The sequence below is a fragment of the Bos javanicus genome, chromosome X (genome assembly GCF_032452875.1).
Source record: "Bos javanicus breed banteng chromosome X, ARS-OSU_banteng_1.0, whole genome shotgun sequence".
NCBI lineage: Eukaryota > Metazoa > Chordata > Mammalia > Artiodactyla > Bovidae > Bos > Bos javanicus.
In genome coordinates, this window is record NC_083897.1 from 128050104 (window position 1) to 128073840 (window position 23737).

A 23737-nucleotide genomic window follows, 5' to 3' on the forward strand; every position below is an offset into this window, starting at 1 on the left:
ATGGAAAAGGATCTGGAAAAAATGTGTGTAACCGAATCATTTTGCTGTATACCTAAAACTAACAGAATATTATAAATCAACTATACTTCAATTTTTTTTAAAGCACAGGACTTCCCTGTGGTCCAGCAGTTAAGAACCTGCCTGCCAATGCATGGGACATGGGCTCCATCCCTGGTCCGGGAAGATCCCACATGCCACAGGACAACTAGGCCCATGTGCTCTGGAGCCCACGCTCTACAACAAGAGAAGCCATCACAATGAGAAGCCCACACCCCACAATGAAGAGGAGCCCCCCTCTCACCACAACTGGAGAAAGTCCCAGGGCAACCAAAAATAAAATAAATAAAGTACAGGGAGTCAGTGTCAAGAGTGTGTAAACTGAAAATTAAGTTTATTTACTAAGAAACTCAAATATAAAACTGGGAAAAATGATTTGTCTACTAGGATGGGGTTGGGTCCCTTCTGACTTAGTCCAGTTCTAGGCCCTAACATGTATTAGGTATTTCTTATACCTATGCAGGAAGGTTTCACAGACTGAGGCTGAATCCTTTAGGCATCACAGTTCGACAATAATTAGGTTTACTCAAACAGTTCTCTAAGTCACTGTGTTAATATATGCTGGGTTTGAACTAGGAAAAGAATAAGTCAGTAATATGAAACATGTTAACCGATCTAACAGGAAAACAGGGGGAAATTTTAATGATACTTGGGGGTCAGGTGTTAAAGAGCAGGTAAAGGTAGTTCAAAATTCTCTATTGTAAACAATGAAAAACTGAACACAGATGAGAAAGGCAAAGGATACAGATTGTAGGTAGGCAGTGGCCAAAGACGGCTGCCAACCATGCCTTCCCTCCCTGTGTGCTCACACTGGTCCTCATATCAAGAGAGGGAGTCTTTCTCCCGCCCTCAAATATGAACTGGCTGTGTCCCTGACCTTGACCAAAAGAATGTAACACAAGAAACATTCTGGGGCTTCTAAGACCAGAACTTAAGAAGACTGTCAGTTTCTGCTTCCTGCCTCTTGGAGACTAAGAGCACCACACCGCCCTTCTGGAGAAAGATGCCCCATAAGGAACACTGAGGCATTAGGCACGAATAAAGAAGCCACCTCACGTGTTCAGCCATAGCCACCGTCTAACTGCATCTGCCTGACACACTCCAGATGAGATCAGCTGAAGAGCCACCTATCTGAGCCCCAGCCAACCCGGAGAATCACGAGAAATAATAAAATGCTTGGTGCTCGAAGCCAGCAGGTTTTGAGGCGGTTTGTTACACAGCTGTAGATAACCCAAACATAGACCACTGCAGCAGGCGGGTCATTCTCCCCGCACAGAGAGAACTAAAACCTGCCCTCTTCCCTCTGGCCAATTGACAGACCCAGAATCAAAACAGAACCAAACCCCAAAATTCTCTTTGAGGAATCAATCCTTCCATAAAATCCTTTTTTTTTTTTTTTTGGTAAGGAATTTTGTTCATTTGAAATGTTAAGAATGATAAATATTTCAAATCAAAATGAGGAAATTCCCTGGTGCTCCAATGGTTAGGGCTCAGCACTTCCACTGTTATGACCTGGGTTCAATCCCTAGTGGGGTAACTAAGATCCTGCAAGCTGTGTGGCACGGCCAAAATATTAATTAAGTAATTACAAATGAAAAAATAATACAGAATAAATTAATTTAAAAAAATTTTAAATCAAAATGAAATTGATTTTGCACAGCTGTCAGCACCTCTATCAGAATACTTTGGTTGTGCCATTTCTTCCTACTACTGCTTCCTCCAACTTTTCCAACCCCAAATCTTTACCTTTTTCCCAGTTTCTTTTACTCTTTCTTCTCTTGGTATCAGGTTGTTTCTCCAGCTCATCAGTGAGATTCTGTCAGAAGTGGATTTGCTATCACGCCCGCAAGCCCGCCTTTACCCAGCTGTGCTAGGGTCTAGAAAATGACAACTCAGAACACCAGGTTAAATACAATCTCTCTCTCTTCACCCGTTTTCCACTATCTGCCTGTCCGGCTCTCAGGTTATTAATGGAACTGCCATTCCTGTACAACTGACGGAGCAGGGCCAGCAGCCAGATAAGAGGGGAGCCACTGACAGCAGCAGACACAGGCCCAGACATAGCAGATAAGTAGACACGTCGTGGCTATTAGTTTCATCTTAGGCCAAAGAGAAGAAGCATCACAAAATAAACACAGAGAACTCAAACATCTCTAACGAACTGTTTTCCCATGAAATTAAAAACCAATATTTCTAAACTGATTCTTATCAAACCAAACTAAACATGTATTTGTTAGCGAATTCCTAACATACTCAATTTGCATTTGGACCAAAAAGGAATGCAGACAGGCATTAAACCTCTCCCCCGCTCCATCCCATGAATAAAAGTAATAAATAGGCTTCATAATTTTTAAAAAGCAGCTCTCTCCCCTGGGCCTCTGGAATTTCAGTCTGAGGCTATCACAGCATGTTCCAATTTATTTCAAAGTCCTACAACCAATAAGTCCCACAAGCCAAAATAACCCTTAATATTACACTTAAACATTAAACACTGTTACAGTATCACATTTAAACTATTACTGCTTGTTCATATTGTTAAAATTTTTTGAATATTTACTATTGCAAGTTCATCTATTAACATAGTCCCATTGTTAAAAGTTAGTTCCATTTCTTGATACTAGCATTAATTTTTTTAATGTATGGCAGGGTCATGCACTAGTCCTATACTTCTTTATATTCTTGATGAGAATACAACACTGCAAAAATTTCAAACATCACAGAATATATTACATGTATATCCACTGACATGAGCGAGTGCCGCTTACAAATGATAATTCACATAAACTTCTCACTCAAACTTCTGCAAATCTGCTTATTACTGAAATTCTGTCTTTCAATTTGGTAATGAGTCTCTCCCCTCTCCCACAACAATGACAACAACAGCAAAAAATTAATATATTGCTCACTGGTAGAACTAATTAAGGCAATGATTTATAAATTATTCAAAACAGTCTGTGATTAAATAAAAATCAAACATTAAAGAGGATATCCTGTGTCAGGGAACAAAGATGCTATCAGAAACAACTAGAGTCAAAGACAAGATGGTGGGGGAGTAGATGGACATGGAGAAACAACTGGAGTCATGTCAAAATTCTCTAAAGTAAGAGATTTAAGTTGGCCAAAATGGGATAGTCTGCGCTAAAAAATAATGATTGTCATGAATCTAAACAGATCAAATACATAAAATTCCCTGGGTCAGGGCTTCCCTGGTGGCTCAGATGGTAAAGAATCTGTCTGCAATGCAGGAGACCCAGGTTCATTCCCTAGGTTGGGACAATCCCCTGGAGGGGGAAATGGCATCCCACTCCAGTATTCTTGCCTGGAGAAGTCCATGGACAGAGGAGCCTAGCGGGCTATAGTCCATGGGATCGCAAAGAGCCAGACACAACTGAGCCACCAACACTTTCACTTTCCCTGAGTTTATCATGATATTTAAAAACGAAACTCTTTTGGTACCTTTGGAGATAGTAAGGCATGAACTCATTGTGAAAATCCATAAATAAAAAGACATTTATGCTGCCTTTTGGCAGTTTATATCAGTATAAGTTGTATGTCAGTGTAATCAAGTGGTTTATGAGAGAAAATATTTTTTATAGAAATATTTCAGCTAATAAATGCAGAAAGAATGCCAGAACTGGAAAATCACCCACTGCAATTCCTACTGAACTCATATATCTATGCACTGTACCAATGACCAGTTAAATGACTTAAAGAGCAGTTTTCAACCCTGGCTGTATATTTGTACCTCCTGGGGAACTTTAAATACTGATACCTGGGTCCCAACCCCAGAGAGTCTGAGCTCATTGGTCTGGGGTGTGGCCTGAGCATTTGGATTTTTTAAGCTCCACAAGAGTGATGTGAAGGTACAGTCAAGAAAGCGGACCACTGCCTATCATGAAAGGTTGATGGGTAAGTTAAAAATGAAGGACTGATCTGATAATTCTTGAACCCACTAATCAACCTTTTCCTTGGAAGTGGAACAAAACAGCACCATGTGCCTCTTGGTGGGCTGCATAGGAGGCACACAGCGCTGCTGGTGAAGTCTTGCACCAAAAGAAAATTGAACCTGAATCTAATCAAACCTCTAGATTGAACCCCCAATTTACAAGAAATGCGAGGGACAGAAGAACATGTTAAAAGACAAGGGTAGTATATCATCAGCCAACAGTGCTGAAAATTCTTCCAGACAAATAGCACAATGTCTTCTATAAATCAATTTCATGGATAAAAGGGAATGGAGGTTAGGACTTCCCCAGTGGTCCAATGGTTAAGACCCCACACTCTCAATGCAGAGGGCATGGGTTTGATCCCTGGTTGGGGAACTAAGATCCCACATGCCACACAGCGTGGCCAAGAGAAAAAAAGCAGGGAAGCTTTTAAAACTTTTAAAGCCTTAAAAACAGATATACATCATTTCATCCTTTTTAGTCCATTCCCCCACTTATAGCCTCAGAAGGAGAAAAACAAACCATTTTAGCATTTCTGATAGGTCTTTCCTGTCCTCTCTTAACATCAAAGTGTTTATTTATAACTGAAAAACTCTACCCCCCAAATACAGATTATTGCATTGAAGTGACCCCTGGAAATCAGTCCTGAATATTCATTGGAAGGACTGAGGCTGAAGCTGAAACGCCAATACTTTGGCCACCTGATGCAAAGAACTGACTCATTTGAAAAGACCTTGATGCTGGGAAAGACTGAAGAAAGATTGAAGATGGGAGGAAAAGGGGATGACAGAGGATGCGATGGTTGGATGGCATCACCAACTCAATGGACATGAGTTTGAGTAAACTCCGGGAGTTGATGATGGACAGGGAGGTCTGGCGTGCTGCAGTCCATGGGGTCACAAAGAGTCGGACACGACTGAGCGACTGAACTGAACTGAACTGACCCCTGGAAGGGAAGAACTGTGGTCCCTGGTTCATTCCTGGCTCATTCAGAACCCAACATGGCTTCCCTTCTTAAAAGTTTTAAGAGGATGATGACAACATTTTGGAACTAGACAGAGGTGGTGGTTGCACAAAATTATGAAAGTACTCAATCCCACTGAGTTATACACTTTAAAATGCTTAATATTATATTATGTGAATTTTACCTCAATTAAAAAAGGGAAAAAGGAGGCAAAGCTAGGGGAGAAAAGAACTATGAGACAGAAATGGTCAAGATTTGAAGGCTGTTTAGAAGACAGACTCAACAGGATTTGAGTGCTTCCAGTTAGTTGGCTGGGAAGTAAAATGGAGATTTCTAGTTTGGGAGTCTGAAGAGCTGGCTGTAACCCACAGACTGACTTAATCTCCACTGAGAATAACACAGGACCAAAAAAGGAATGGGAGCCCAATGAATGTTCGATCTCCTCAAGTTCCCACTTTTTTAACAGAACAATAAAGCAGAAAATCACAGAACACCCTAAATATAGTGTAATTGGATCATATCAAGGCATTGCTAAAATGTCTTTTGATCTCCTTGTAAGCAAAATGGATAAATCAGATGACAGTTCCGTGAAGCTGTTCAAAGTAGAATAACTGGACTAAAAATCCATTGCTTAGTGAACTGATAGGCACCTAACAAAAGACCTGCCACAGAGCAGGTTCTCTATGAATCTGCTCAATAGATTCAAAAGACTCCGAAGGATGAGTGAATAGGGACATTCCAGTCCTATTGTGTGAGAATGCTCATTAATAACCCAGAAAAACGATCAAACCAAAAAGTGGATTCATCTGGGACTTCCCTTGTTGTTCAGTGGTTAGGACTTGGCACTCTCACTGCCATGACCCCAGGTTCAATCCCTGGTTGAGAAACTAAGATCCCACAAGCTGTATGCATAGTAAAGACCAAAAAAAAGTAGACTTACTAAATTATGAATGATATAAAGGTAGAGACATTGAATAACAGATTTGAGATTTTTAAAGGTCTTTCGAGATGCCATTCTATGGAATTAATCCTAAATTTTGGGGGAAGCATTATGCACAAGATGTTTATCATAGTAATATCAATAATAGCACAACCTAAATACCCAACTATGGGGAAACATTTAAGTGATCTCCTGTATAACCACTGGAAGACTATGCAATAACAGTGAAAATTCTTTTATAAAGACTATGAAAAAAAAGAAAGAAAGAAAAAAAAGACAGTGCAATAACAAGAGAAATGCTTAAAATATGAGAAAAAAGAAAGAATCAAATTTATATATACAGCATTTTTCAAGCCTATGCATAGGGAAAAAATACAAAGTGATATATCAAAATGTTAGCAGTGGTTATGTTCGTGTGATGGCACTAGCAATAATTTTCTTTCTACTGTTATACTCTACCTTCAAGATTTTCTTTAACAAGCATAGATTTTTGCAGCAAAAATAATAAACATACAGGAGATCCAGAAAAATATACAAGCAACTCCTACAGCTCAACTCTAGAAAAATAAACGACCCAATCAAAAAATGGGCCAAAGAACTAAATAGACATTTCTCCAAAAAAGACATACAGATGGCTAACAAACACATGAAAAGATGCTCAACATCACTCATTATCAGAGAAATGCAAATCAAAACCACTATGAGGTACCATTTCACACCAGTCAGAATGACTGCGATCCAAAAGTCTACAAATAATAAATGCTGGAGAGGGTGTGGAGAAAAGGGAACCCTCTTACACTGTTGGTGGGAATGCAAACTAGTACAGCCACTATGGAGAACAGTGTGGAGATTCCTTAAAAAACTGGAAATAGAACTGCCTTATGATCCAGCAATCCCACTGCTGGGCATACACACTGAGGAAACCAGAATTGAAAGAGACACGTGTACCCCAATGTTCATCGCAGCACTGTTTATAATAGCCAGGACATGGAAGCAACCTAGATGTCCATCAGCAGATGAATGGATAAAGAAAGCAGTGGTACATATACACAATGGAGTATTACTCCGCCATTAAAAAGAATACATTTGAATCAGTTTTAATGAGGTGGATGAAACTGGAGCCTATTATACAGAGTGAAGTAAGCCAGAAGGAAAAACATAAATACAGTATACTAACGCATATATATGGAATTTAGAAAGATGGTAACAATAACCCGGTGTACGAGACAGCAAAAGAGACACTGATGTATAGAACAGTCTTATGGACTCTGTGGGAGAGGGAGAGGGTGGGAAGATTTGGGAGAATGGCAATGAAACATGTAAAATACCATGTAGGAAACGAGTTGCCAGTCCAGGTTCGATGCATGATGCTGGATGCTTGGGGCTGGTGCACTGGGACGGCCCAGAGGGATGGTATGGGGAGGGAGGAGGGAGGAGGGTTCGGGATGGGGAACACATGTATACCTGTGGCGGATTCATTTTGATATTTGGCAAAACTAATACAATTATGTAAAGTTTAAAAATAAAATAAAATTGGAAGAATTAAAAAAAAATAAAAAAAAAAAAAAAAAACATACACTTTTTAAAAACCAGAGCCATGACCAAAGCTAAATGGATTTTTAATATGAATTAATGTAAAGTTCTAGGATGAGGGTTTAAACAAAATGCCAAGCTTATGACAGGAGCAATAGGGCTTAACGACACTTCTTGTGGGATTTAAAAAAAAAAAAAAGACCTAGAAATTAACTGACTGTAAATTCGTTATGAGCCAAGAGTGACATGACTGAGGGGAAAAGATAGCCATAATATAAACTTCTGATTTCCAATATAATTTGTATGCAAAACAAAGGCAGTAATAATATTCCCATTGTGCTGTGAGAGTTGGACCATATCTAGAATATTGTGTTCAGCTTTGAACTTGAGCTTTCAAAAAAGATGTTGAAAAGCTGGAGAGCAGCCAGCAGGATGAGGCATCAGAAGCACAGCAGAGAGCAGTGAATCCCACACTCTGGCAGCTTCAGAATCACCCCGAGGGCTTACTAAAACGCAGGTTCTTAGGTCTCCTCCCAGAGTTTCTGATTCTATAGATCTGGGGTGGGGCCGAGAATCTGCATTTTCAGCTAGTTCCTAAGTGAAGTCCACGCCGCTGGCCTGAGGACCATACTTAGAGACCCACTGGCCCTGTGGATAAAAGCACAGACTCTGAAACCAGACTGCCAGGGATTGAGTTCCAGCTCTTCCACCTACTGGCTATGTGACCTTGAGCAAGCTTGCTTGCCCTCTCTGTGCCACAGTTTTCTCACCTGTAAAATGAAACAACTTGAGCATCCTCATACAGGCATCATGGTTTTGATGTAGTTAATATATATGAAGTATTTACAACATCTCCCTGGTATATTAGGCTTATTAATTAAAGAGGAACATGAGAGATGTTCTATCTGATACAGGAAAACATTTAAACATCTCCAAACACTGGAAGGGCTTTCATGTGGAAGGTATATTCCACAGAGCTCCTGGGGACAGATATGAAGTCTAAGGGTGGAAGTGCCCAAGAAGGAACCTTCGTATCCATAACAAGAAGGACTATTTTAGAAGCTGGAGCAACAATGGAGTGGGTGGCCTGGGTGGCTTCTGAGTGTCCCAGTACTCACTCAGGGCAGAACTACTGAAAACTCTGGGGGTGAGGCTTGGCCATCTGGGTTTTAACAAGCCCTCCAGGGGGTGCCACAGCAACTCAAGTATGAGAACCAGTGGCATCTAACACTGTCCAAAACAATATTCCACAAGGCTTCATCTAGAACACCAAAACTCAATTAAAGTAACCTCACTCCAACAAGGTATCAGGTAATTATATGCCTCTGGTAACTATGTGCAGCAAACCGCTGCTGCTGTTTAGTCGCTCAGTCATGTCTAACTCTGTGAACCCATGGACTGTAGCCCGACAGGTTCCTCTGTCCATGGAGAGGGTAGCCATGCCCTTCTCCAGGGGATCTTCCCGACCCAGGGATTGAACCCACGTCTCCTGCTTGGCAGGTGGATTCTTTACCACTGAGCCACCTGGGAAGCCCTTGCAACAAACTCCTACTTACACCAAATATTTGCTTTTGCATTTAAAAAGTGTATCACAAAGATAACACTGAACTTGTTCAAAACAAGAAAATCTAAAATCCACAGAGAAAAAAGCAAGGTACTCCTGTCCCATCACCCTCTCAGGAGGGGCTGCTCACTATTAAGTGCCCTGAAGGGACTACAGAGAAGGACAGTGTCCTGAAAAAAAAAAGCATTAAAGCATCTAAAGGTTAAGAGGGCCCTCAGAGGGAAACACAACAGCCCGGACACATGGAACCTATTTTCCCACCTCTCAGCAGCCAGTGTGGCCAAAGTCCCCCCCTCCTGCTCAGGACAACAGCTTGGGAGAGACAGCTGAGCACACTTGGAGAGTCTCATGCTCCAGGCACTCTTCTAACTACTTCAGGTATATTAACTTCTCATGACAAATCTCTGAGGTAGGTACTGATCTCACCATTTTACAGATGTGAAAACTGAGGGTTGGAAAAGTTAAGTCATTCCACAGCTAATAAGTGGCAAGCATGGGCTCTGAGCCACGGCAGTCTTTCTCTAGTCTGAAGGCTTCTGTACCGTACTTTCTGTTGGGGCCAGTGAGGCAGAGAAGGGACAAGTGGGAAGGCCACTACCTTGGCCTGACTGTGTGCATGACAGAGACAGAGAGACACAGAGCCAGAGAGTGTCAGCAAGCTCAAGATGGTAGCCAGTGTGAGCCCGTGATCCAGGCGAGGTGGGGGGAGACCAAAAGATGTTTCAGCTGCCACTTTGTCAGTCCCTGTGTGTTCCTGGGCAAGCACCGGCATGGATGCACAAACTGGCGTGACGGCAATCTTAAGCACCTACGCACACAGGCTTGAACCTGTCACAGGCAAGAGTGAGGAGACAGTTTGACAAAAGCCCTTCCCTTCCTTTTCTTCCACAAAGCAATTTAAAAGGAATATGTGAGATGAGGCAGGAGTGAAGGTAGCAAAGGAAAGTGACAGCTGGAGGCAAAGTTGTTGGGGTTGATAGGGAAGGAAGAGCCAAAGGAGCCACGCTCCCCGGCAGCAGGAACGAGGGCTGTGACAGGGGACAAAGGTAAGCATGGGCACTCCCCATGTCAGTGCCCTCACTCAGGCTGTGTGGGCTCAGAGATTCCTCCTCTAGACCCATAGAATTGCTCTGTGTCTCCATCACATGAACACTTCTCTCCATCGTCTCGGAATCCCTATCACTGTTGTGCTCTCCTAGAAGGGTGCAAACATCAGCTCATCTCCGAATCTGCAGCTCTGAGTCCAATACCTGGCCCGCTGTTGGTTCTGGATACGTGTGCAGGACTGAATGTACTGAAGCAGTGCTCGCATCCAGATGCAGTGACATGCGCTGTCACCTTAAGGAGAGGGAGGACAGGAAAAGTCACACCCCAGAGGCTGTCTCCTAGGCGGGAAGCCCCCAGGTGCAGATCCCAAGACAAGGACTAAACGGCAAGCAGTTCATCTGGGACGTGAAAGAGACACCGAACACTACGAGAGGACAGGTGAAGGCCATGAAGAAAGACACACTCCACTGAGCCTATCTCATGGAGCCAGCGGGAGCAAGTGCAGAGCACACTCAAGGGAGGAAGAGGCTGTGGCAACCCCCATCAACCACAGCAATCGTCAGCTCCCCAGTCCGCTGAGCCCTCTGTGGGAGTGGCCTAGCACACTCCAGTGGAAAGACAAAGCTGTGGGGGAAATAGAGGTGCTGGCAGGTGAAGTCAGAGAGATGAGCAGTGAAACAGTAATGGTAAGGGCAGAGGGTTCCCCTTCCTCAGCTCACCAGGCCTGGGGTGGTCCTGAAAATCTGCATGTCTAATGAGTCCTCAGTGAGGCTGCTGCTGGTGGTCTAGAAGCACACCCTGAGAATCACTGGGCTTGGATGTGGGCAGGATACCCGCATGGGTGGTAAAGACCAGATGTTGTTGTTGCTCTTTAGGCACTAAGTCATGTCTGACTCTCTGCAACTCCATGGACTGTATCCCGCTAGGCTCCTCTGTCCATGGGGATTCTCCAGGCAAGAATACTGGACTGGATTGCCATTTCTTTCTCCAGGAGATCTTCCCGACCCAAGGATCGAACCCACGTCTCCTGTTTAGCAGATGGATTCTTTATTGCTAAGCCACCTGGGAAGCCCCAAAAGACTGGATATACCTGGGGCAATTCCAATAACTAGATCTGGGCAGAGACTAAAGATAAAGGAAACCAGATTTACACCCCAAAATATGCCTCTTTGACATAAAAATTATTTTGAGCTGAAGGCAACTAGGCAATTGAGAAGCAACAGATACAAGAAAAGCTCCTGCCCTCCCCCAATTTGCGTAAAAGGAGGAGATAACTTTCTAAAGATGTCCCTCCTGCCGTCTCTACCAGGGAGGACAAAAGGGAATCATTGAGACAACTTGAGACACTGTAGGCCTGAAGACAGCAGCAGGAGACTCCATATAACAGTCTACTAACTAGCCCGTATCTATCATTAGTTTTCCCATGTATTTACAGTCCCACCATCTGCCACTTTTGGAAGGCTAAAACTACTTTCCCTTTTTCCTTCTCTTGTTGCTCAGTCATGTCCAACACTTTACAATCCCATGGACTGCAGCATGTCACGTTTCCCAGTCCTTCACGTGTTTTTCTTCCTATTTCTCTACAAATGTATTGTTCTTCGTTTTAGGTGACACACAAGCCAGAGTTCTAAGCCACTTCTCTGAGTTACTCATTTTTCTGAGTTTCTCTCACATGTGTATGAGATATACATGTTACTGAACTTTTGCTTGTTTTTCTTGTGTTAATCTATTTTGTTGTTGTTGTTATATGGACCCCAGTTAAGAACTTAGAAGGATGGAAGGAAAGGTTATTTTCCCTCCCCAACAGAGACAAAGCCAAAGACGTGAGCTCAACTTCTATTTGGCCCTCTGTAGGAAAACTCTTCCCACCGTGCCCAGAGCATGTGCCTGGGAGTCACATGCTTATGTCGATGGGACCGTGAGACAGACTTCCTGGAAACCCGCTGTATCTGCTACGGCTAAAATTAAAGCCATTCACAGCCTCCTGAGAATGCTGCAGTCCTAGGAGTTCCCTCAGGGTCTTTTTCTCAAAGGGTGGTGATCTGGTAAGCAAAAGTTGCAGGGGTAAAGAGCACAAACAAATATCTACAAAGAATCCAGCTTTTGGCTGCAGAACTGAATCCAGCTGGAGGTCAGCCAAGTTCCTCCTGCTCTAACACAGGGCTCACCTGCACAAGCCTGGTTCCCGCCTCCAGAGCAGCCAAAGGCAGCGCTATATCCCTTCCTGCAGGCCTCACAAACATTATGTAGTGGGGTGACCTTGCGATTCTCCTACTCTGTTTTGGAAAAGGCAAATCTTCTAGAAGACGCCCCCGAAGTAATTTGTTTCATCTTACACTCATTCAATAGCTATGACAGCTGGAAAAAATTAGCAGGCCTCCAGTCCTTTGCTGCTTGTTTATAATAAGAGCATATGCTTGCAGGGAACATAGAATCCTAAACAAAAATTGGTACTTATTTGACCAGACTAAATTTCCATTTTGAAACCTATGCTGTTGGTTTCACAAAACAAAACCACTCGTGATCTCCTGGGTGGAAAGGCAGGGAGACTGAGATAACAAACCCATCCTTCATTCACAGAAGCAGAGGTTACACTCCCTTACATAACCTGCACACCTCACTCCTTGTTTCTCTTTTACAGTGATCACCCTTAGGAAAGAGCACACAAAGCCGCAGCCCCACACTTCTGTTCTGAGACTGGAGTAACCAGCACAAAAGCCAAGGTGTTAGGCATCTGGACCCTCCCTGCTCAGGAGGCAGGTCACTGGGGAATGCTAAGGTCAACATCCCTTAGGAGGCACTGTAGTTGCAGACCAGAGCCTGATTGTGAAGGAAAGAAAAGCTTCTCCCCATCACAAATCAGAACATTTTTCCAGCTTTCCCAATGGGTTGCCAAGTGACTCAGCACTGGCCCAGTGTGGGCACTATTATTGATGAGAAATCTTCCGCCTGGGTGATATACTGCATACAACACATGCCCAAAGAACAGTGCCAAGTCATACCAGGAAGAGCAGGCGAATTATTCACCTCCACTTCAGATGCAGGCAAATCCTGTCTTAATGCAGGGGCTACTCAGTATCAGAAAGACAAAGCCCCTAAGATAGTCAGAGATTTCCATCTAAGATTCAAGGCATGATTAGGTAGAGCCTCTTCTTTCTTGTTGACTATTAAAAGGCAATCAAATTGAGGACAGCATAGCAAAAAGACAAGAAAAATAATAATTTTTCAAAAACAACCCCAAAGCAGAAAGCTGCATAAAAGCCTTCAGCTTCCTAAATGTTGTCTTTATGAGTTCTACGAGCTCCACCCAGAGGTCATTGCCAGATCTGCAGGTTCACTTAATTTAGAAAAGAAAATCTCATCTTCTGGGGTCCAGAGCCAGACCTGCCTTGGAAAACTGCTGGAAATTCTTAGACAATGTTCCTTCTTTCTTGCCTTTAATTAAAGGAACTGCTCTGAGCTCTGAAATTCAAGATATGCTCCAGGAGCCTCGTGTCATCCAACAGGACAACTATCTTTGATATTTGCACCTGTCGAGGAACTAGTGTGAGTTCCTGCCAGGCTGAACTCAGCTCAAAGACAGCAGAGTGTTCAAAGAGTACTTTCAGAAGAAAAGGTGAGGGTTCTCCTTGAAATAAAATATAAGACTGGAGAGCAACTCAAAGGGTGAACAAGAATGTGTCTAATATTAGGACTGAGAATAATCCTCCTTCAAGAAGGACCCATGACTACTTGCCCAGAGGGCCCAAGTATAAGGCAACCACTCCCTTACACAACCCCAGAGACAACCCATAAGGCAATCACCAGCCATACTTTCCAAAGAACTGATTGCAGTCCCCATAGCATTCCCTTGGTATCTAGCCATTCATAACCCACACACCTCACTCCAACCCACCCTCCACACCAGTGACTCTCAGTTCACAATGGTTCAGGCTAGGATCAAGAGCTCCCACTATGCTGTGCTCTCAATTGCCCAGTGTAAGACATGCTTTGTTTCAGATATCATAAGCCAGCCCAGCAACTAAGTGAAGCCTTCAAACAACGACATGTTGGTGCAAAAAGTTTCATCAACCATCTGGAGAGCTTCTCATCACAGCACTCGTGCTCCTCCTGCCTTCATCAGCATGTACCTAACCTGACTTCCACCCACTCCAGTGTTCTTGCCTGGAGAATCCCAGGGACAGGGGAGGCTGGTGGGCTACTGTCTATGGGGTCGCACAGAGTCAGACACGACTGAAGTGACTTAGCAGCAACCTGACTTCAGACAGATGTGACAGATTCTCAAACGGGAAAAAACAATCAAACTCGCCCTCTATCTTCCTCCAACACCACTGCCCCCCTCCTCCCCCAGCAAGTTCTTTCTTCACTATAAACACTGAAACAGGCTTTTCATGTCTATCAACAAAAATATCTATGGCAATGTTTATTCATCTTAGGAGTATTAAAGCTCTAGAAAATATCTGTGCTAAACCTTGGCACATTCTCATTTCAACAAGGCTAAGCATTCCCAAAATGTTACCCTCTTACTTTGTTAAATAAACTTTATTATGTAGAGTAGTTTTAGTTCAGTTCAGTCACTCAGTTGTGTCTGACTCTTTGCAACCCCACGGACTGCAGCACGCCAGGCTTCCCTGTCAATCACCAACTCCTGGAGCTTGCTCAAACTCATATCCATCGAGTCAGTGATGCCATACAACCATCTCATCCTCTGCCATCCCCTTCTCCTGCTGCCTTCAATCTTTCCCAGCATCAGGGTCTTTTCTAAGGAGTCAGTTCTTCGCATCAGGTGGCCAAAGTATTGGAGCTTCGGCTTCAGCATCAGTCCTTCCAATGAATATTCAAGACTGATTTCCTTTAGGATTGACTAGTTTGATCTCCTTGAAGTCCAAGGAATAGTTTTAGGGTCATAGCAAAACTGAGCAGAAAGTACAGAGTTCCGACATAGTGGCCAGCCAGTACATACGCACAACCTCCCCCATTATCAATATCCCCACCAGAGTAGGACATCCATTGCAATTGATGAACCTGCATTGTCACATCGTTATCACCCAGAGTTCACAGTTTACATTATGGTTGATTCTCAGGGCTGCACATTCTATGGGTTTGGACAGATGTACACTCATATGTAACTGTCATTATGGTATCATACAGAGTCTCCTCCCTGCTCTGAAAACCCTTTTCCCCTTTGTCCCTTGACCATAACGCAAAAAAATTTTTTGCTCAGCATGACTCAGTATGACTCTAAGCAGTGTTCCTGAGGCCTGCCAAAGGATGAGAATCACCAAGGAGACTGGTTACAATCACAAATGTTCAGACTGCACCCTCAATCCACTGCGTCAGACCTTGCTAGAGAGGGGCCCGGAAAGTTATAGATGGTCCATGGACCTAAAGAAGAAATGCTCCTAAGTGCAGTCTCCAAGCAGAAGAGCAGCACCTGTTAAGAATATTGCAGGCATTCCTACCCATGTGAGCTCCAGCTCCATCAGAATACTTAGAATTCAAGATGGGCCCCATTCTTTATTTTCAAACAGCTAGGCTGCTGCTACTTTTCTCACTTATTCCTTTATCTTGCTGCATGGTACCAGAAAGTTTTACAAGGGCAAGCAAGTGTCTGCTTCTATTAGGAAACATGTTTGTATTCCTACACAATGGTCTACCATTTATAAGCACACTATTTGGATCATTTGCACAAAGTGATGGGTCAGGAAGTAGCTCTGCTTGGTTACAGTAAAGTATCTGCCTGAGGACACTAGCGCACGTGGTGCATGGAGCAGAAGGACACACAGCCAGTATGGGTTTTTCTTCTTTGTGCCTTGAGGGCTCTTCTGCCAGCTGCTCCCCCTGGCTCCCCACTGCTCTGCATTCTGCCATAGCCAATGATGGTTTAATGGCAAAATTCGCTGGGCAGCAAGCCATGTGGCTCTTACAGCCGGCAATTAGGAGAGAAGGAAAGGTTGAGTTACAAGGTGTTTGAAAATGCAGTTTGAGTAAGTCAGATCTTATTTTCTCTTACCTCCTGGTAATAAAATCTCCGTATTCATCCCAAAACAGATACCTGACTCTGGGGTCATTCGGAGTCAATGGCTCAGTCAATATAAAAATCCACCACACAGTCGATGGGGAGCATGAAAATCCATTAAACCAAAAGTCATATTTTTTTTTCATCCAAAGCAATCCTTACCTTTTCTTTGGCTTTCCTTTTTGTCCCTGCATCCATCCACTCATTTTCTTTCTCCAGCATGTCAATAAAGGCCCATCGAACACCCTCAATCAATTCCTCCATCTATAAGAAAATACCCAAAGAAGCAGGTCAAAACCAAGAAGCCTCAGACAAGGTTTTCTGGGCCACGATAAACAGTCCAATGCTAAACACAGTGGGAAAGAAGCTCCCTTCAGATTCACTACATGCTCTGGCAGAATTTCTTCTTTCAGGGAAATGCCTTTTTTCCCAACTGCTAGAAGAAAACTAACCATTTCTTCCCTTAAGAACAATGTGATGGCCTGGTCGTAAAAGGATTATATGGGAATAGGAATTCACCATAGGTTGTGATTAATAACTTACCTGTAGCTACTAAAGGAGTCCACCCTTATCAAGGATGCAACTAATTTCAGTAAGTTAATAAGAATTTTGGGGAAACAAGCATGGGCTCTGTATTTCAGACCAGTATCACAGAAGAAAGTGAGTGAACCATTGAAAGATATACTGTTAAGAGAGAAATAGGTGTGAGAACCAGCACACTAAAGGATACTTCTCAACATAAATCAACGTCAGGACCCCAGTTCTCTCCACGTTAGTGCCAAGGGTTAAACCAAATGCTTGGCTGTTCTCTGTCCTCTTCCTACTCCCCTTCTCCTCTCTGACAGCTCTGAAAAGTCTTCTGTTATTTCAAGTCGAAAATGGTAGGTCTAAAGGGGGCTGCTACAGAAATGCTGTCTTCTGAAAGACTTGTTTCCAAGTGTTCCACGGGTTCGACCACACCCACATTGATGATGTGTTTGCCCTGGCTTTTCCTCCAGCATTTGTGGGTCAACAGAGAAGACTGGGAGAGAGGTGCTAACATTTAACTTCAGCGGCCCACATGGAGCAGTCTGGGGAGGCCCTGCCTGTCTATGGGTACAAATTAACCATAATTCCACTTTCCTACAAAGATGCTTCAGTTTTCCTAATAGGATACTCAAGAAAGAATAAAATACTTGGTTTGGCACCAGAATGAAAATTTTCATTTGCGACTATGGAGTTGTACATCCATTTTTAGCACTAATTCTAGAAATAAAGAAGTTTAGATGTTTCCTTGGTTCTATAATGAATTGTCAGCATGGAGCTCAAAATAATTTTTTTCTGTTTAATAAGTTTTCAGCTATGTTTTCAGTTCAATAACAGTTGTAAGGGAACGAGAGCTGGAAATCAGTGGGCTGGGTTCCACCGTATGTAAATAAGAACAAACAGCAGATGGAGGGGGTTACTTCACAGCTATTTCTTCCCAACTTAGTAAAAACATTAAAAGAAAAGAAATCTCAGCTTGAGATTGGGACATGATGAAGACATGAAATGACAGAAGAGCAAAGGTCCTTTAAAATCATTAAGTCACTCGTTCTCACTGGAATCTTGAGAGGGGAAGGTGGGCTGGGAGGGGTTTAAAGAATGCTGATGTCATTGCTGCAGGGTGAGACCTGAGCACTGGGAGGTTCAACATCCCCCCGCCCCACCACCACGGGTGATTCTAATGTGTAACCAGGATGAAGACTCACTGGTGTAGAAGAAGCTACTTAGGCTACAGATGAGGAAGTTAGGAGTCAAAAGAGCCCATGATCTCTTCCACCCAGCTCTTCCAGCTAGGAAGGGTCAGAGCCTGACCTCAGAGGTAAAGACAGTATTGAGGCCAGGAACTCCTAAATCAGAGGAAATGTTCCTCATAAATCAGAGGAAAATGTCAGAAAGGTAGAAGAAAACCAAGAGATATGCAGCAGTGGCCATTTCAAACCGAAAACCCACAGAAGGAGGATGCTGAAACAAGGAAATCTTCAGGGACTAGATCTTTTGCCTCTGCAGTCACCAGCACCCCTAAGTCTTTATGACATCACTGCAGGGGAGCAAAACTTGCCCCATAAAATATGCCTCTTTCCCATAGCAATTGTTTTAAGCTGGTTATTTTTGGAGGAACAGAAGACAGAGGGGATCTGAAAACGAAATAGCAGTTGCCCTTTTGAAGAAATATCTATTCATTTGTAAGGGAAATCTCCATTTGTAAGGGTGTCTCCCTCTCTGTACCTGGCAGAGGAGGATGACTGAATCTCCAGAAGGTCTTATCAATGGAGAAGTCATGGGCTTAAATATGCATCACAATCACCCTCCTTTACAGCACTTTTCCCAGTGTTGTCCCATAACTGACGATCCTCAGTCCCAACGTCTTGTCTGTCCCTGAAGATTTAAGGTAAGGCTATGGCCATTTTGGCAAGTTGCTCAGTTTTCCCAGGTCTCTCCCATGTTACTTCCCTTGTGGCTCAGCGGTAAAGAATCTGCCTGCAATGCGGGAGACCTGGGTTCGATCCCTGGGTTGGGAAGATCCCCCAAAGAAGAGAAAGGCTACCCGCTCCAGTATTCTGGCCTGGAGAATTCCATAAACTGTATAGTCCATGGGGTTGCAAAGAGCCGGACACCACTGAGTGACTTTCAATTCCCATGTATACACATTATCTAACTTTGTTTCATTTTCTACTGTTATTCTCTCTTAGGGGACTGGAATGCAAAAGTAGGAAGTCAAGAGATACCTGGAATAACAGGCAAGTTTGGCCTTGGAGTACAAAATCAAGCAGGAAAAAGGCTAATAGAGTTTTGCCAAAAGAACGCACTGGTCATAGCAAACACCCTCTTCCAACAACACAAGAGAAGACTCTACACATGAACATCACCAGATGGTCAATACTGAAATCACACTGACTATATTCTTGGCATCTGAAGGTGGAAAAACTCTCTATAGTCAGCAAAACCAGGACCGGGAGCTGACTCTGGCTCAGATAATGAACTGATTATTGCAAAATTCAGACTTAAATTGAAGAAAGTAGGGAAAAGCACTAGGCCATTCATGTATGACCTAATCCCTTATGATAATACAGTGGAAGTGACAAATAGATTCCAGGAATTAGATCTGATAGAGTGCCTGAAGAACTATGGATGGAGGTTCATAACATTGTACAAGAGGTAGTGATCAAAATCATCTCCAAGAAAAAGAAATGCAAAAAGGCAAAATGGTTGTCTGAGAAGGCCTTACAAATAGCTGAGAAAAGAAGTGAAAGGCAAAGGAGAAAAGGAAAGATATACCCATCTGAATGCAGAGTTCCAAAGAATAGCAAGGAGAGATAAGAAAGCCTTCTTAAGTGAACAATGCAAAGAAATGGAGGAAAATAATAGAATGGGAAAGACTAGAGATCTCTTCAAGAAAATTAGAGATACCAAGGGAACATTTCATGTAAAGATGGCCTCAATAAAGGACAGAAATGGTATGGACCTAACAGAAGCAGAAGATATTAAGAAGAGGTGGCAAGAATACACAGAAGAAATATACAAAAAAGATCTTAATGACCCAGATAACCACAATGGTGTGATTACTTATCTAGAGCCAGACATCCTGGAATGTGAACTCAAGTGGGCCTTAGGAAGCATTGCTATGAACAAAGCTAGTGGAGGTGATGGAATTCCAACTGAGTTATTTCAAACCCTAAAAGATGATGCTGTGAAAGTGCTGCACTTTATATATGCCAGCAAATTTGGAAAACTTAGCAGTGGCCACAGGACTGAAAAAGGTCAGTTTTCATTCCAATCCCAAAGAAAGGCAATGCCAAAGAATGCTCAAACTACCACACAATTGCGCTCATTTCACACGCTAGCAAGGTAACACTCAAAATTCTTCAATCTAGGCTTCAACAGTAAGTGAATCAAGAACTTCCAGATGTACAAGCTGGGTTTAGAAAAGGCAGAAAAACCAGAGATCAAATTGCCAACATCCACTGAATCATCAAAAAGCAAGGGAATTCCAGAAAAATATCTACTTCTGTTTCATTGACTACACTAAAGCCTTTGACTGTGTGGATCACACTTTGTGGAAAATTCTTAAGAGTTGGGAATACCAGACTCCCTTACCTACCTCCTGAGAAACCTATATGTAGGTCAAGAAGCAACAGTTAGAACCAGACATGAAACAACGGACTGGTTCCAAGTTGGGAAAGGAGTACGTCAAGGCTGTATATTGTCACCCTGCTTATTTAACTTATATGTAGAGGACATCATGCGAAATGCTGGATTGCATAAAGCACAAGCTGGACTCAAGATTACCGGGAGAAATATCAACAATCTCAGATATGCAGATAACACCGCCCTTATGGCAGGAAGCAAAGAGGAATGAAAGAGCCTCTTGATGAAGGTGAAAGAGGAGAGTGAAAAAGCTGGCTTAAAACTCAACATTAAAAAACTAAGATCATGGCATCCAGTCCCATCACTTCATGGCAAATAAATGGGTTAAAAGGAAACAGTGACAGACTTTATTTTCTTGGGCTCTAAAATCACTGTGGATCTTGAATGCAGCCATGAAATTAAAAGACACTTGCTCCTTGGAAGAAAAGCTATGAAAAACCTAGACAGTGTGTTAAAAAGCAGAGACATCACTTTGCCAACAAAGGTCTGTCTAGTCAAAGCTATGGTTTTTCCAGTAGTCATGTACGGATGTCAGAGTTGGACCAGAAAGAAGGCTGAGCACTAAAGAACTGATGCTTTTGAACTGTGGTGCTGGAGAAGACTCTTAAGAGTCCTTTGGACAGCAAGATTAAACCAGTCATACCTGAAGGAAATCAAACCTGAATATTCATTGGAAGGACTGATGCCCAAAGCTCCAATACTTTGGCCACCTGATGCAAAGAGCCAACTCACTGGAAAATACCTGGATGCTGGGAAAGATTGAGGGAAAGCAGAGAAGTGGTTGGCAAAGTATGAGATGGTTAGATAGCATCACTGACTCAGTAGACATGAGTTTGAGCAAACTCCAGGAGATCATGAAGGACAGGGAAGCCTGGTGTGCTGCAGTTCATTGGGTTGCCAAGAGTCAGGCACAACCTAGCAACTAAACAACAACACCATGGTGTCCTTCAGTAGGTGACTGGATAAACAAACTGTGGTACATCTAGAATATGGAACATTCTTCATTGCTAAAAAGAAATGAGCTATCAACCCATGGGAAGGCATGGAGGAAGCCTAAGTACATATTACTAGAAAGTGAAAGTGAAGTTGCTCAGTCATGTCCGACTCTTTGTGACCCCATGGACTGTACCCCACCAGGCTCCTCCGTCCATGGGATTCTCCAGGCAAGACTGGAGTGGGTTGCCATTTCCTTCTCCAGGGGATCTTCCCGATCCAGGGATCAAACCCAGGTCTCCCACATTGCAGGCAGACGCTTTAACCTCTGAGCCACCAGGGAAGCTCCTTAGTAATATATGTTCAGGTGGTGGAGGGAAAGACGAACCATTCAGGATGGGGTGGGACCTGCTCATGTCTGACCAGCTACCAAACACTCCTGCCTCCCTTCACATGCAGTTTCTGCCATTAACATCACTCACTTTTTTCCTAAACCAAAGGTGAACTTACACTGACACACCACCCAAGGTATTCACATATTACTAAGTGAACCTTAAATGCATATTGCTAAGTGAAAGAAACCAATCTGAAAAGGCTACATATTGTATGATTTCAATGATATCACATTCCAGAAAAGGCAAAACTATGGAGGCAAAAAAAAAAAAAAAAGGTCAGTGGTTGCAGGGTAGGTGTAGGGAGAGAGAAAGAGGCAGAGCACAGAGAATTTTTAGGGCAGTGAAAATATTGTATGGTATTAGAATGATAGACTCAGGTCAAAATACATTTATTCAAACCCACAGAATGTTTAACACCAAGAGTGAACTCTGCTAAGTCACTTCAGTTATGTCTGACTCTGTGAGACCCCATAGATGGCAGCCCACCAGAATCTGCCATCCCTTGGATTCTCCAGGCAAGAGTACTGGAGTGGGTTGCCATTTCCTTCTCCAATGCAGGAAAGTGAAAAGTGAAAGTGAATTCGCTCAGTCATGTGCCGGGGACCAGCCCCGGCTGATCCAGGGTATTCGAAGGAGAGACGGCGTAGGCGAAGATCAGGAAACAATTGCTTAATTAAATGTTAATTAAGGATATAAAGAGTAATAGAATGAGGATAGTTCAGTAAAATTCAGTGAAGAAAAGAGGCTGAAATAAGGATAGCTCAGTGAGGAAATTCAGTGGAGAAAAGAGGCTGAATAATTCAGCCAGAAGGTAAGAGAAAGAACGACATGGTGAGACCAAGTTTCGGTGAACAAGGCCCGCACTTTATTTTCCAAAGTAGTTTTTATACCTTAAGTTATGCATAGAGGATAATGGGGGAAGGGGTAGAGTCAGGCAGCAAGCCAGGCTTTCTTCCTGCAAACTTATCATATGCAAAAGCTTAGGTGATTTGCATCATCTTCTGGCCCGGAGGCCTGTTAACATTTTAAGACCTTTTCTTCAGAAAACTTATTTTTCTCTAAAGGTGATTGGTCAGGAGCCACCCTCCAAAAGCATTAGATAAAGTTGCATTCCTACAGAGCAAAGGTGTGGTGGGCTACAACAAGAAAAAGAATTAACTCAAGGGTCCCAGGTTACAAACATTAAAGCTACTATTTACACCAATTATATTAATCAATACACTGCCAGGGACACAGCAGGTAAGGGATATGGAAACTTAGCAGCAAACATTGGCCCAACAAGTGAAAATCCCTTCACCAATACAATTTCTAATCAATCTTTTAACTACTCAAAAGAATCTGTGTTTAGACAGTTTAGAACATCTCCTGCCTCTCACAGTTGGGAGGCTCTGAACAATCATATGAGGCCGGAAAAAACTATTCAGGCAGGCTAGAGGATTTCCAAAGGAGTTTGTAGGTTAAACACTGTCACACCCAGGAATTATTAACTGGAGCTGTAAGCTAACTTTTTTCAGAGAGGTAGTGGGGGACAGCCCCCCGTAAAGTCAGAGGTGTAGGTGAAAGCACAAAGCAGAAAGTAGGCAGACTCTGGTTTTGGGGGTAGATTGCTTGAGAATTTCCAGGGAGACTCCTGAGGCTTGATCCCGCCTTTGCGTATGCCAAGCCTCCTTCCTCATGACCTTTGCCAGAGGCGGAGCTCGCTCCCCGCAGTCATGTCCAACTCTTCGCGACCCCATGGACTGCAGCCCACCAGGCTCCTCTGTCCATGGGATTTTCCAGGCAAGAGTACTGGAGTGGGATGCCATTGCCTTCTCCAAGAGTGAACTCTAAGGTAAACTATATACCTTGGGTGATGTGTCAGTGTAAGTTCACCTTTGGTTTAGGAAAAAAGTGAGTGATGTTAATGGCAGAAACTGCATGTGAAGGGAGGCAGGAGTGTTTGGTAGCTGGTCAGATATGAGCAGGTCCCACCCCATCCTGAATGGTTCATCTTTCCCTCCACCACCTGAACACTGGTGGTCAGAGCAGGTTCAGAAAGCCTCCCTTTTGAAGCCAAGGATCATCCCTAGGTTTCCAGCCATATCAGCACCAAGCAAGACAAAACCACCAGCAGAGGTTGGTGAGGGGCACCAAGACCTAAAAAGCGACTCACAGTAACCCAGGGCTCA

The 23737-nt window shown here is 43.2% G+C and overlaps 1 protein-coding gene across 1 annotated transcript in view; it reads right to left on the bottom strand.

Moving 5' to 3' along the window:
* The window catches only part of PHEX (phosphate regulating endopeptidase X-linked), a 228136-nt gene that overhangs the window by 94754 nt on the left and 109645 nt on the right, over nt 1–23737 (bottom strand). Inside the window, exon 12 of the mRNA XM_061407917.1 lies at nt 16234–16335. Within this exon, the coding sequence (XP_061263901.1) occupies nt 16234–16335 (102 nt within the window). The remainder of the gene's footprint in view (nt 1–16233; nt 16336–23737) is intronic.